General features: G+C 40.1%; 2 protein-coding genes across 2 annotated transcripts in view; one reads left to right on the top strand and one right to left on the bottom strand.

Annotated features, from left to right (window-relative positions):
- The window catches only part of pex14 (peroxisomal biogenesis factor 14), a 138920-nt gene extending 136400 nt beyond the window's left edge, over positions 1-2520 (bottom strand). The window contains exon 1 of the mRNA XM_034173243.1: positions 2435-2520. Coding sequence (XP_034029134.1) covers positions 2435-2470 — 36 coding nt within the window. The 5' untranslated portion in view covers positions 2471-2520. The remainder of the gene's footprint in view (positions 1-2434) is intronic.
- Positions 2521-2562: 42 nt separating this feature from the next.
- dffa (DNA fragmentation factor, alpha polypeptide) lies at positions 2563-12951 on the top strand. Its single transcript, XM_034173242.1, has 6 exons — positions 2563-2777; positions 6690-6848; positions 7079-7224; positions 9801-10005; positions 10341-10468; positions 12208-12951. The coding sequence occupies exons 1-6, from the start codon at positions 2684-2686 to the stop codon at positions 12430-12432; spliced, it is 957 nt and encodes a 318-aa protein (XP_034029133.1). The 5' UTR covers positions 2563-2683; the 3' UTR covers positions 12433-12951.
- Positions 12952-14632: the final 1681 nt, after the last annotated feature.

Genomic DNA, 14632 nt, shown 5'->3' with positions numbered 1-14632 from the left:
TTCAGGATTTATTTTCTAAACCTTTATTTTGAAGACAACTATTGTGGACACCTCCATCTCTCAATAGGCTATTTCTTTACTATTCAAAGTAGTGCATGCGTGCAGTGTTCATTGATACTCCTGGAGTTTCTAGAACATGCAGTTGGGGATAGGCTATTCACATTGCTTTATCACAGTCATTTTGAGATGACTAACCATTCCCTTTCCTGTGATTTCACTTGCTATCTATTGCTAGCATGTCAAGACAGATAGCTTACCATTCGAAACGATGTGTTAGCAGTTTATTTTGTCCTAATCTTCCTCTGAAAAATAAACACTGGTCTCATAAACTAACATGGTCTGTCTTAGATTTTGGTTCTAAACTACATAATTTCCAGATCACTGCTTAGAGTTTGTTTCAATTAGGAAACGTTGAAGACATAGTTTAACACAGCTCCACCATACATACCCTTTACTTCACCTCAAAAAAGAAATTAACCAGATTGAGCATTCAAAACACTTTTTAAAATCATGTTGTTGCATTACTGTTTTTGCTTCTCCCCAATGGTCAAAAAAGCAAAAGGCACCAGTAGTGGTACTTTCACATTCTAGAATAGAATTTAAAATTCTTCTTCTTACTTATAAGGTTTTGAATAATCAGGTCCCATCTTATCTTAGGGACCTCATTATACCATATCACCCCAATAGAGCGCTTCGCTCTCAGACTGCAGGCTTACTTGTAGTTCCTAGGGTTTTTAAGAGTAGAATAGGAGGCAGAGCCTTCAGCTTTCAGGCTCCTCTACTGTGGAACCAGCTCCCAATTTGGATCAGGGAGACAGACACCCTCTCTACTTTTAAGATTAGGCTTAAAAACTTTCCTTTTTGCTAAAGCTTATAGTTAGGGCTGGATCAGGTGACCCTGAACCATCCCTTAGTTATGCTGCTATAGACTTAGACTGCTGGGGGGTTCCCATGATGCACTGAGTTTCTTTCTCTTTTTGCTCTGTATGCACCACTCTGCATTTAATCATTAGTGATTGATCTCTGCTCTCTTCCACAGCATGTCTTTTTCCTGGTTCTCTCCCTCAGCCCCAACCAGTCCCAGTAGAAGACTGCCCCTCCCTGAGCCTGGTTCTGCTGGAGGTTTCTTCCTGTTAAAAGGGAGTTTTTCCTTCCCACTGTCGCCAAGTGCTTGCTCACAGGGGGTCGTTTTGACCGTTGGGGTTTTTCCGTAATTATTGTATGGCTTTGCCTTACAATATAAAGCGCCTTGGGGCAACTGTTTGTTGTGATTTGGCGCTATATAAATAAAATTGATTTGATTTGATTAGTTATTTTGAGTGATTCACTCAAAAAAGGCACCTTCTGTGCCCACCACTGCTGTCGTCTTTACTGAAAACTAATGTGTGCAGATTTTTGCATCCAAAATTGGTGTGTACTGTGGGAAAACTGCTGCGCATTTATGCAAAGCCACTCGAAAGTGTGCTTTTCCATTTTAAGCAGGTGCTCACAGAGCTTTACAGTGATGCCTCACATTCAGCCATACATGTATACACACACCTGGTGTCAACGTGTCGCTGTGCAAGGTGCTCAGCTGCACACCAGGAGCAGCTTGGGTTTTAATGGTTTTGCCCAAGGGCCCTGAAAAATTTTCTGGTCTAACAGGGATTTGAACTGAGGACTCTCTGGCCTTTAGTCCACCACTTTAACTATAAGATCATCTCCAAAGAACAGATATTTCACACTGTTTTGAGCACATTAATTTTCTGGTTTTACACATTGGCTTTTGCTAGTTTAGATGACTTTCATTCTATGATTTTTTTTGTTTGTTTTAGTGTTTTTGTATATTTTGTATACCATTAAGGTCTAACCTTGCCCACCATACTATCTATATTATACATCTAAAAAATATAAGAATAAACCATACCAAACATGCACTGCTTTGCAAGTTTAATAACATTAGGCAGTTGTATATTAGGAAATTAGATTGGCAGGGCAATGACGTGTCTGCAAACCTCCAAAATAATATATTCACTTTGCAAATACCAAAAAGTGGAGAAACTGTAATTCATCAAAATTTGACTGTGGTGAAAAAAAATTGTACAGAACACTGAATAAAAGAAAAAAAATGCAAGCTGTATTTGAAAATTATACAGCAGTATAACAGTGACCCCTTCACAAACTACGTTCTCAGATGGTGACAGATTCATTCTATTTGGTCCCGGTAAATAACAGACTGTCTGGGGAAGAAAGCCTCGTCAAATTTAATTTAAGTCTGAGCAACAACTTCTCTCATGTTAGCTTGCTAGCAAGCATGCAAACTAACCAGCCTGAAAACGACGTTACAGAAAAAAATTAACGCCACTCGGCGAGTATAAAGTGTACACAAAGCACAACAAACCACGACAATTTGTGAACTCTGGGAGACGTATGATATTAGCATAGAAATTTAGACCTGTGTTGGCGGATCAACTTGATCTGTGGATGCCATCTTCAAAGCTCTGACCGAATAAATCAGCGCTCGATTGCTTTTACTTCTGATATTGACATGAAAACTACAATCCCCAGAGATCCTAGCGCCGCGCCACTGTTCCTTGTTTGAACAAGTGACTGAGATAAGTCCCGGCTGTTGTTGATCTAATTTTTTTCCCAAATTTAAAAGAAAAATCAACCCAAATAATAGTTATTCTGTAGAAACACTAGGATGAGCGAAAAGAAGCCGTGCAGGGTTTGCAATTTCTCACGACAGAAGTCGTATGGGCTGGCAGTTCCGTCTCTAGAAGAGTTGAAGAGTAAAGGTGAGTGTTCTAGAAAGGAGCAAACTGGGTAAATACCTTAACTTTGGTTAAAGTGGTTACACCTTTACTAACCCTGTAAAATGAAACAGAACCGTTCTTTACTGTTATCTTTTATTCTTCATTGGTGATGTTGAGATGTGATTGTGTGTCAGGAAAAAACAAAAACCAGTTCATCGTGTTCCAACTTGCACGGTCTGCCTGCATTCTGCGCATTCCTGGAATAGTAGTCAGCAGGCGTTGTCCTCAGAACAGTTTAAAATAAGAAAGAAAAAAAAACACCTCACATCACCTTAGTTTCCCTATTATTTTATTATTATTAACTGCTACTTTGTTACAGTTATACACTCTGTGAGCATTTATGACTGCATTTTGCCATTATTATGACTCAGCATCTCACAGTTATGACTCAGTTTATTGTAACTTAATTATTATTAGTAGCAGTAGTGGTAGTCAGTTGTCGTCCAAAAAGAGCAGATAGATATACAAATGAAAATGGACACAGAGGCAAATTAATAAGATACGGGTAATCAAAACTGGTGACTAGATATTAAACCAGCTTCTCAGTGTTCTCTTTGCTGTTTTACAGCATTACAGTAGTTAGCTATCTTATCGTTGTGGCAAGGAAGTTTGTCTCTTGGTCAATTACTGGACAGGTTGGTAGAAGTCTACATCCAGGGTCGATCCAGAAATGCCTCTCCCTGGGTCTGATTCACGGTGGAATGCTGTTGCATCCCGACAAACACACAGCCCTTGAGAGATCCTTAGCCTGTTTCAACGGCTGGGAAGATGAAGACGATCAGGGTCTGAGGAACTGCTGCAGCTTTCATCCACCTTCACAGCCATTGGGTTACAAGCCATCACCTCCAATGCCTAATCCACCATTGAGGCCATTTTGTTTCACCAGAGCCCCTTTAGCTGTCTTCTATTTAGGGTTCTTGTTGGCCTTCATGTATACCGTAGCGGCCACAGGGCTAAAAAGGGTCCGCATCATATTTCACCCCAAGAAGCAATCCCCTGTTACCCAGGTGTCATAACGTGTACAAGGGGTTGGATTTTGACACTTGGTTATTATCATATATGTATCTTCTCAAGCTGACATTAACCTGTCCACACTTTATATACTCTCATAATTTAGAGAGTATCATCTTATTTGTGATTTGCTGTAATCATAATAATGAAATGACTTACGAGTTGTGATTTTTTGCTTCATAGTTGTAAGATTTTAAGTCACTTGTAGAGTCTTTTTGTAATTTGTCATGTATCATCTAGTATTGGTGACTCAGCATCTCACAATTATGACTCATCGTTTTCACAACTGTAAGTTGCGCTTGTCAAGAGAAATTGCTGTGCTTCCATCTGGCTTTCTATCCTGTAATTTTATGACCTTATGATCTTATTACTGGGGCATTCTACCTCGCACATTTGACCTGTATCTCATAATTATGACTTAATGTCTCATATTTGTGGCTTAGTATTTCACATTTGTAAAATAGTACATTATTTTGTACAGTTTTGTGACTACGTATACCTAGGTTGTATGATCTTGTAATTGAGATTCTGCATTGCATATAACGTCTCAGCATCTCAGTTTTGACTATCATTAATTTGCATCTTAGAAATTTAGCTTGCTATGTCATAGTTATGATGCAGTTTCTGATAAGAATACTTGTATGCCACTGTGTGTCGTTGTGTTTTATGACTTAACATGTCATCTCATAGGTGTGACTTAGCACCTTGTATGTAATTCTAACTCAACCTCTCATAGACCCTGTTTATGATTTACTATCATGACTTGTCATAATTTTGACTTACTATCTTTTATCTATGACATAATACCTCATAATTATTCCTTAGCATTTCCCAGTTAGTAAGTTGTAGTCTAATACAGTACATGAAATATGTTCTCATAAATATGACTTTGCATCTTGTAATTATGACTCAGTATCTCATTATTGTGACTTAAAATTACCAACAATAATTACACTCAACAAAAATATAAACACTTTTGGTTTTGCTCCCATTTTGTATGAGATGAACTCAAAGATCTAAAACTTTTTCCACATACACAATATCGCCATTTCCCTCAAATATTGTTCACAAACCAGTCTAAATCTGTGATAGTGAGCACTTCTCCTTTTCTGAAATAATCCATCCCACCTCACAGGTGTGCCATACCAAGATGCTGATTAGACACCATGATTAGTGCACAGGTGTGCCTTAGACTGTCCACAATAAAAGGCCACTTTGAAAGGTGACGTTTTATTGGGGGGGATACCAGTCAGTATCTGGTGTGACCAACATTTGCCTCATGCATAGAGTTGATCAGGTTGTCAATTGTGGCCTGTGGAATGTTGGTCCACTCCTCTTCAATGGCTGTGCGAAGTTGCTGGATATTGGCAGGAACTGGCACACGCTATCATATACGCCGGTCCAGAGCATCCCAAACATGCTCAATGGGTGACATGTCCAGTGAGTATGCCGGCCATGCAAGAACTGGGACATTTTCAGCTTTCAAGAATTGTGTACAGATCCTTGCAACATGGGGCCGTGCATTATCCTGCTGCAACATGAGGTGATGTTCTTGGATGTATGGCACAACAATGGGCCTCAGGATCTCGTCACGGTATCTCTGTGCATTCAAAATGCAATCAATAAAATGCACCTGTGTTCTTCGTCCATAACAGACGCCTGCCCATACCATAACCCCACCGCCACCCTGAGCCACTCGATCCACAACATTGACATCAGAAAACCGCTCACCCACATGACGCCACACACGCTGTCTGCCATCTGCCCTGAACAGTGTGAACCGGGATTCATCTGTGAAGAGAACAACTCTCCAACGTGCCAAACACCAGCAAATGTGAGCATTTGCCCACTCAAATCGGTTATGATGACGAACTGGAGTCAGGTCGAGACCCCGATGAGGACGACGAGCTTGCAGATGAGCTTCCCTGAGACGGTTTCTGACAGTTTGTGCAGAAATTCTTTGGTTATGCAAACCAATTGTTTCAGCAGCTGTCCGAGTGGCTGATCTCAGACAATCTTGGAGGTGAATATGCTGGATGTGGAGGTCCTGGGCTGGTGTGGTTACACGTGGTCTGCGGTTGTGAGGCTGGTTGGATGTACTGCCAAATTCTCTGAAACGCCTTTGGAGACGGCTTATGGTAGAGAAATGAACATTCAATACACGAGCAACAGCTCTGGTTGACATTCCTGCTGTCAGCATGCCAATTGCACGCTCCCTCAAATCTTGCGACATCTGTGGCATTGTGCTGTGTGATAAAACTTCACCTTTCAGAGTGGCCTTTTATTGTGGACAGTCTAAGGCACACCTGTGCACTAATCATGGTGTCTAATCAGCATCTTGATATGTGAGGTGGGATGGATTATCTCAGCAAAGGAGAAGTGCTCACTATCACAGATTTAGACTGGTTTGTGAACAATATTTTAGGGAAATGGTGATATTGTGTATGTGGAAAAAGTTTTAGATCTTTGAGTTCATCTCATACAAAATGGGAGCAAAACCAAAAGTGTTGTGTTTATATTTTTGTTGAGTGTATATCTGCAAACTGACAGAAGAGGACAGACAGAATTGTGGCATTTTTTTCTCCGTTTGAGACTTAAGAAAAAAAATTAATATAATGCATTGAACCTGTCTTACATTCTTTAAGAATACTGAAAGAACATTATTTTTCTGTATCAGCATTCACTCCCAATAAACAGTTACACAAATGAACCCTGTATATTCTACTTATTATAAACTTTCAATAGTGTTTATGAAGCACTAAATTAAACTGCACAATAGCTGAGGTGTGATTAAAAACCAAAGTTTGAATTTGACAAATTCAGATGTCTCTGTGGTACTTGTTAAGTAGGATTTATTGAGCTGTTCATTCTTTCTTCCATCAGGGGGCGAGTTCCTCGGTTACAGCCCTAAAGAACCTGTCACAGTGGTCCTCGAGAATGATGGGACAATAGTGGCGGACGAGGCCTACTTTTTGTGTTTACCTGTGAACACAAAGTTCATGTTGTTGCACGAAAAAGAGACATGGTCTCCAGTTCGCAAGAGTAAGCAGTTTTATGTTTCCGTTGACGTTCTTGTCCATTCTATCAGATAATTACAGCTGTGTGTGTGTGTGTGTGTGTGTGTGTGTGTGTGTGTGTGTGTGTGTGTGTGTGTGTGTGTGTGTGTGTGTGTGTGTGTGTGTGTGTGTGTGTGTGTGTGTGTGTGTGTGTGTGTGTGTGTGTGTGTGTGTGTGTGTGTGTGTTTTTCTCCGCTCACTGACTGTTCACTGCAGTGGATGGTGGTACAGCATGGATGGCCAGAGAATCAGTGATACTGGAGACGGATTCTGTGGATGGTACAGAACCCTGGTGGGACCTGGTTCAGCAGCTGAAGCAGGACATGGCCAGTGTCATCCTCATGTCTGAGGCAGACCTACAGGTATCAGGATCATCCCGGTTTTGTCTTCTTAATAACACCATCTGTGTTCAGTCATTTACAGCCAGCTGGTTTCATCGTGAGATATTTGCCATCTCCCACTGCTTATATAAATGAAATTAATCCACTTATTCTCTTTATACACATATTGAGAGATTCAAAACAAGTGGGTGGGGCCCTTTATCCTAGAATGCCTTAATTGAGAGAGTGGCGACATGATGAGTCAGGAAAAAAAAAAACGGTCACGTGACTTGTGGTGCCATCTTGGGTTCAAAATAGCGTTCGCTGTTAATCTGTCTGCATGTAAATCCAGCTATTTTATTTATTTATTCGCTGAAAATGCCGGGTTGTTGTGCGTTTGGAGGCACAAATACAAAAAACAAGGGCTTCAAGATGTACAGATTCCCTTCAGATCCAAACAGAAGAATTAAAGTTCAGCACTCTGACACTCGCAGATTTGAGGGAAGTGGGACTGGAGTCATTTCCCTGATTTAAATGTTCGACAATTTTTTTTTTTTTTTTTCACACCGTGCTCAGACTCGGAGCCACAGCCTGACGTGCACTTGTTAAATCAGATACAGAAGGCTGTGATTTGAGTTTTCTGCTTTCAATCCTTCGTCTGCCATCATATTTTAATAGTTTTTACAGTGCACGCTGATTACAAATGGAGCCGAAAAGTCCGCACATTTACAACACAGTCGGTAAAAGAGAAAAATGTATAGCTTACCTTTAATTTGGAGGTGATGATTGTAGAAACAAAAGCTTGTTGAGGGTCAAATTAGTCCATAATAAAGCATAATCCAAAGATGGAGAACTTTAAAACTGCCACGCACGTCATTGCATGACACAGAGTTACAGCTGTGCAGCTGCATAAATCAGGCTTTAAATTAATTAAATAAGTCATCATGATTTGTAAATTTGATAGCTTAACTATTTTATATTTATTTTGATAGCACCTGGATGTGTTGCTGTATGTGGTTAAATGATTTTAAAAAATGTTGAAAACATAAAAGGTTCATTCAGTAGTTCAGCGCAGTTGGAACCAAAATGGCGCCATGTTCTGAGTTGACACCACTCTCTCTATTAAGGCACTTTATCCTGCTTTTGTCTGTCCATATATGAGCAGTGCGCAAGGTAACAATCGAATAACTAATCATATTAAACATGTTTGATCTTGATCTTTAATGTTACACGTGTCCAACATGGAATGGGAAGTCAAAAATGGTTACTAATCATTATTATCACTTTACCGAGGTGTTGCTAGGCTGGTAGCGTAGATTTACATCGACGCTACCTGGCTATACCTGCCCACTGTGCGTAAACTGTCCGCAGAGGAAAAGATAAAAAGGCGAGAAGTGTGTTTTGGACCCAATATGGATATTCCGGATGATTTTCTCATGGATAGTACGACAGTGAACAGCAGCCAAAGCAGCCAGCTTGATGAGGACGCACTGCTGAATTTGGAGCACAGCGCGTGCCAGCCGACACGACAAAAGTTAAAGTGAGCCAACTTTTTATGTACGCGTTTGCTTGGGTGTCGTGCATTTTGAAATGACATTAAATATTGTTAATGTGATCACGTGTTGTGATGTCATTGATGTGATTTTAAATCTAATGTTCTTATAAGTGTTAAATTTTGTATCACTTTAATGTACTGATGTGTGCTTTTATTATACTTTGTATATACCTATTTATACACACAATAAAATGAATTATATATCTCAGTAAGTGATAATAATACAATAACATGCTTTTGGAGGGCGGTATTCGCCCCAAGTTAGACGAGGGCGAATATCTGTCATTTTGGGCGATGGCCTGGACGTCGGGCCTCTGAAAATGCATACCGCCCTCCAAAAGCATGTTATTGTATTATTACTGATCCTGCTCGCATGTATTCTTTGAAGTCATTTGTAAGGCTTTCTACCACAAACTGTCCTTCATTAAGCTTGAAAGTGTTTCCTCACTCGAAATGTCCTTCCCTACATACTGTGGACAGAGAAAAAGTAAAGCTAGTATCTCACTGGCCTGTGACTGGCAAGTTGTTGGAGGCACAAATTTCTGAGGAAAATATGCAAATTAATGACAATTTTCACTTGGAATTATACTGAAAAGAAGATCAGGAAAGGAGGGTCATGATCAAAAGAAAAATCAAGAGTGTGTTGCCATCCTCTCACAAAGTTGTCTCATTTCACGCAATTTCTGACTCACGGAAAGTAATTGAGAAGGCTTCAAGATGCCTGCAGTGACTATTTTGAGAACATTATTATTATTATTATTTGTGAACATGTTTAAAATTCCAGCATCACAAGACTGAGGCCATGTGACTCCTGCAATGAAATTGACAACCTCTGCCAACATTTCAAGACATTGTGGAAAATCCCCCACAAATGCCGTTCGCAAATTTTTTGGCAACAATCACAGTCCTATTGAGATCCTAGCTTAAGGAAATGCTGTAGCGCTGCCATCTGCTGTGTTTTTTTAATGAATGGGTCTCGCCTGTTGCCTTTCACTCATTCCAGCTTTTGTTCCATTATTTGCTGTTGCTGAGGAGTTTAATCACTTGTCACCTACTGCTCCAGATGCTGGTGGACATCCCATCCTCTGAACTAGCCTCCGCGCTGCACTTCAGAAAGAAGAAGGCTGAAGACCTCCAGCAGACCCTACAGAGGGTTTTGGACCGCAGGGAAGAAGAGAGGCAGTCCAAGGAGCTGCTCCAGCTCTACCTGAAAGCTGTGGGCAAAGAGGAGAAAGAGGAGGCAGAGCCGAGTCTACCCAATCAGGAAGGTACAGGTTTATCATCATGTGGTCTTCAACTTGAAAACCAAGGAAGATTTCACTCCTGACTGACCCTCTGGAGATGCTGTACTTACTGCCACAAAGTCACCTGTGTGTTGATCTGCTACTCTGTGCTTTTTTTTAATTTTTGTAAAGTTCTGAGACAATTTATTAATTCTTTTTTTTGTTTTTTTGTTTTTTTTTTTGTTTGTTTGTTTGTTTTAGTGTTTCTTATGGTTCATAAAAGAGCTGCACTCACACGTAATAGCCACTAGGTGGAGCTACTGTTTCTGCAGAAAAGTCTCTCCTCACCCTGATGTGTGGAACCCGTTTCTTTGTGTCAGGGGCTGGTGACGTGGATGTGTTGGACGGGATGGAGGTGGACTCGACATCTGGATTCATGTCCAGGACACTGATGGTACTGAAAGGCAAAACCAGCCCAGAGACCCGGCTCTCCACGGAAGATCTGCAGGTAGTTCACAATAAATCGGAAATTTTTTACAGATAAAGAAAATAGAACAGACGATACAGATTTACTGTGGGTAATATGACTCAGAGGACACGGTCTGGATCTGAAACTCCTAAATGCAGTTCCATATAATGACAGTGTGGGGCTGCTCTTCTACAACTCACATCATCAGAGGTTTATCTCTCACTGAGGGCAAAAGCCCTATCGTACCCTATGGAGCCATCAAGGAACTGAACGTATAATGATGCGATTCAGATATAAAAATGCACATCTATTCATGTCACAACGATAGTTTAATGATGACAGACAAATTCACAGGGCTGCTCCTTTAGCTGAAATACAGAAGGAACATTTTGTCCTCATTTACAAGGACACAGAGTTTCTCTCACTAAAACATTGTCACGAAATACTGCTTCAGGCACGGCCACAGATAATGATTTCAGAGCGTCAAAGTGATCAAGTCGGGTTAACAAACTGGAACTTCTGTACGGCCTGTTTTTAATATATATAAATAAAAGTATGATAAAATGCAAAAACAGCAGCACTTCTTTGAGAGGCAGGTACCAGGATCCACCAGACTTGGATATCTGTCATGTCTGGTACACATTACATTTGTGAAAACTCATTCTGACCCCACAGTATACACACACACACACGTTGTCCAGTTTAGTTTGTTTTGTTTTTAATCAAGGCATGTGCATTTTGCTTTGATTAAACAAAAATTATTTCAGTTTCAATTTTCAATTTATTTCATTTTGTATAGCACGAAATCGCAACAAAGTTGCCTCAAGGCGCTTCACACAATGGTGATGCAGACTTTCTGCAATGATGGTAATGAATTCTAATTTTTACAAAGGATGTTGCCATGAAATTCTATGAAAATTAACTGATTCATTTTAAAACAAATGAGATCCACACGTGAGAGCCACATAGGGCAGAGTTTAAAAAAAAATGTATGGAAGATTGGTAAAGGGTGAAATAAATGTGTATGTCGTATGTATGTGTGTGTGTGTGTGTGTGTGTGTGTGTGTGTGTGTATATATATATATATATAACAAAAACAAGTTTTGTTTTTCTTTGAGTTTATATTTTTAAATATAAACATAAAAAAATGTTATTTTAAAAATATTTCATTTAAATTTTTATGTTTCTGTATATTTAAAAAGTGGAATTGTATTTTTTTTTGTATAGGATTTAATTTATATATAAAATGTGCAAGCAAGGGTAGAATGAAGACTGTTGTATTTATTTGAATGATGAAGTGTGACAATCAGTAATCGACTATTCAGCCTGGGCAAGAAGCCCCGCCCTCAGGCAGTTGTTTTTTAACCCTCCACTTGACAAGCTGAACTGTCAATGTGTAAAAGAGTAGAGAAAATTAAATGGATATAAATAACTATATAATTAATATGAAAATAAACAAAGTGGACCAAAATGAATGAAAAATACAAATATTATTGTGTGTATATTAAAAACATGAATGCTCATAATTATTTTATTTCTCCTTATCTGCATATTTATTCATCCTTGTATTCCACTTTTTATTTCCATATATATTTCTTTACTCTTTTACTGATTTATATTTTTGGCACAATGAATATTCCAGAACAATCTGGGAATCTGAAATAACTGACATTCCACCCTATATCTGCAAAACAATATGTATTTTTTTTTCCTGCCATAAATCAACACATTGTAGGCCTGTGATATTACCTGTGTGTGTGTGTACGTACGTGTACTAGATGGTGGTTTCCAGAGGAGTTGAAGCCATGCAGCAGGTGCTGGGCTGGGACACTGCGAGGACCTCGGGGCTGCTGCAGGCCTGCGAGGCTGAGCTGTCCCGACGTCTGCAGCAGATTCATGCCGTGCAGTCCGTCAGAAGCAACACACAACCGAACATTTGCGAAGACACTAACGAAGAGACTGCAGAGGACGGCCACGAGGTGCCAGCCAAAGGCAGCAACTAGTCCACGGCTTCACCTGAACAGACTGATAAGAATTCACACGACCCGCCTCGGGGTCATTTGGACGGGATTAACCTCAATAATATCCATGATGCAGGAATCCATGAATGTTAACAATGTTGATGTTTGCATCATTCCATAAAAAAAAAACCTGGCCTGGAAATCCATTTCAAACACTTGGCATCTCCAGCAGAGGATAAACTGTGTCTTGAGGGCAGTGTTGGAAGTTTGGAGCAGCTGAACATTCTTAATGTGATCTGATAGCAGCCAAACTGCCCTGGTGACTTGCTCCTGCTTATCCTGTACCTCCTACAAAAACAAAAGTGCTCTGTTTGAGAGGTTTGTTTTTGCAATCAAATTTAATGTTTTTTTCTGCTGAAAGGATGTCCAGTTTGTATGTCTGTACAATAAATATACAGTTTTTTTTTTAATGAATGCAAACATGTAAATGTGTTTTAACTTCCAGTTTTATTATAGTCTTAATAAGTGGTGATGTGTGAAATAAATCGATGTGCAGCAGTTTAGGCAATCTCAAAAATAATTTTTTTTAAACTGTGGTGAAACCTTGGACACATGCAGAGGTGGGATGAGGGGTATATAGGGAGAAGGATGCTGAGGATGGACCCGCAAGGCAGGAGGAGAAGGGGCAGGCCAAAGAGGAGGTTTATGGATGTGCTGAATGAGGTGGTTGGAGTGACAGAAGATACAGAGGACAGGGTGAGATGTAGCAGGATCTTCTGTGGTGACCCCAGTAGGAGAAACCGAAAGAAGATCCCAACAGGATTAGCAGAGGAATGTTTTGTCAGATTCTGGTGCACATGCTGACACTGACCAGATATACTTGTGTGAACAATAACTTTGCCCAAGTAATGGGGCACAAATATTAAGTATTACAAAAAAAGATGCAAGCCTGACTGAGCAGTCTAGCAGCCATTATGATGAAAACATTACACCTCTTCATATTTGAGCTAACTCAAACTGATGCTCACTGATGACTGTCAGCTGTCTTGTCAAACTGGTGCTTATGTACATGTCCAGTGTGTGGTAAAATGGGCTTATGATGTGTGCAGATCCCAGTGATTCACAGGTCATCTCTGACGTCATCCTGTCTCATGAGCATGTGTCTGGTACTTTGTATTTAAATATGCAGCAGTGTTTAGTAGACCACATGCTACGGTGTTTTGTACAGTCCTGTACAGTGAGTGAATAAGCTCATAGAATGCTAATATCTAAAAGCATGAAGAGTAATGAAAAGATGAATTAGTTCCAATTTTTTTATTTACCTTGAAAACATCAGCAAGAGTTACATTCACAGCACAGAAAGCATTCACAGCACTTAACGTTTTCCCACATTTTGTTATGTTAACAGCCTTATTCCAAAATGGGGTAAATTCTTTTTTTTCCTCACAAAATTGTACACACAACACCCCATAATGACAACATGAAAAAAGGTTTTTTTTTTTGCAAATTTATTGAAAAAAATCATGTACATAGGTATTCACACACTGCTCAATACATTGCTGATGCACCTTTGACAACAATTACAAGTTGTCTTGAATACGATGCCACAATCTTGGTGCGCCTATCTTTGGGCAGTTTAGTCCATTCCTCTTTGCAGCACCTCTCAAGCTCCATCAGATTGGATGGGGAGCGTCAGTGCACAGCCATTTTCAGATCTCTCCAGAGATGTTCAATCGGTTTCAGGTCTGGGCTCTGAGTGGGCCACTCAAGGACATTCACAGAGTTGTCCTGAAGCCACTCCTTTGATATCTTGACTGTGTGCTTAGGGTCATTGTCCTGCTGGAAGAACAGTCGCTCCAGAGGTCAAGAGCGCTCCCAAGCAGGTTTTCATCCAGGATTTCTCTACATTGCTGCATTCATCTTCCCCTCAATCCTGACTAGTCTCCCAGTTTCTGCCACCACCATGCTTCATTGTAGGGATGGTGCGTGGTTTCCTCCAAACATGATGCGTGGCAGTCACACCAAAGAGTTCAATCTTTGTCTCATCACACCAGAGAATTTTGTTTTTCATGGTCTGAGAGTCCTTCAGGTGCCTTTTGTCAAACTCTGCCATGTGCCTTTTACTTAAAATCACTCACGTTTTTAATACAAAGATGACTTACTGCCCCCTGCTGGAATGGTGAGCACAGAAAGTAGTTAGCAGCATGCACACACAGCTGCTGTAAGCAGGTTGCTTTAATTT

The sequence above is a fragment of the Thalassophryne amazonica genome, chromosome 6, assembly GCF_902500255.1.
Source record: "Thalassophryne amazonica chromosome 6, fThaAma1.1, whole genome shotgun sequence".
Lineage (NCBI taxonomy): Eukaryota > Metazoa > Chordata > Actinopteri > Batrachoidiformes > Batrachoididae > Thalassophryne > Thalassophryne amazonica.
The sequence above is the reverse complement of the archived record's forward strand: the minus strand, read 5'-3'. Positions and strand labels throughout refer to the sequence as shown.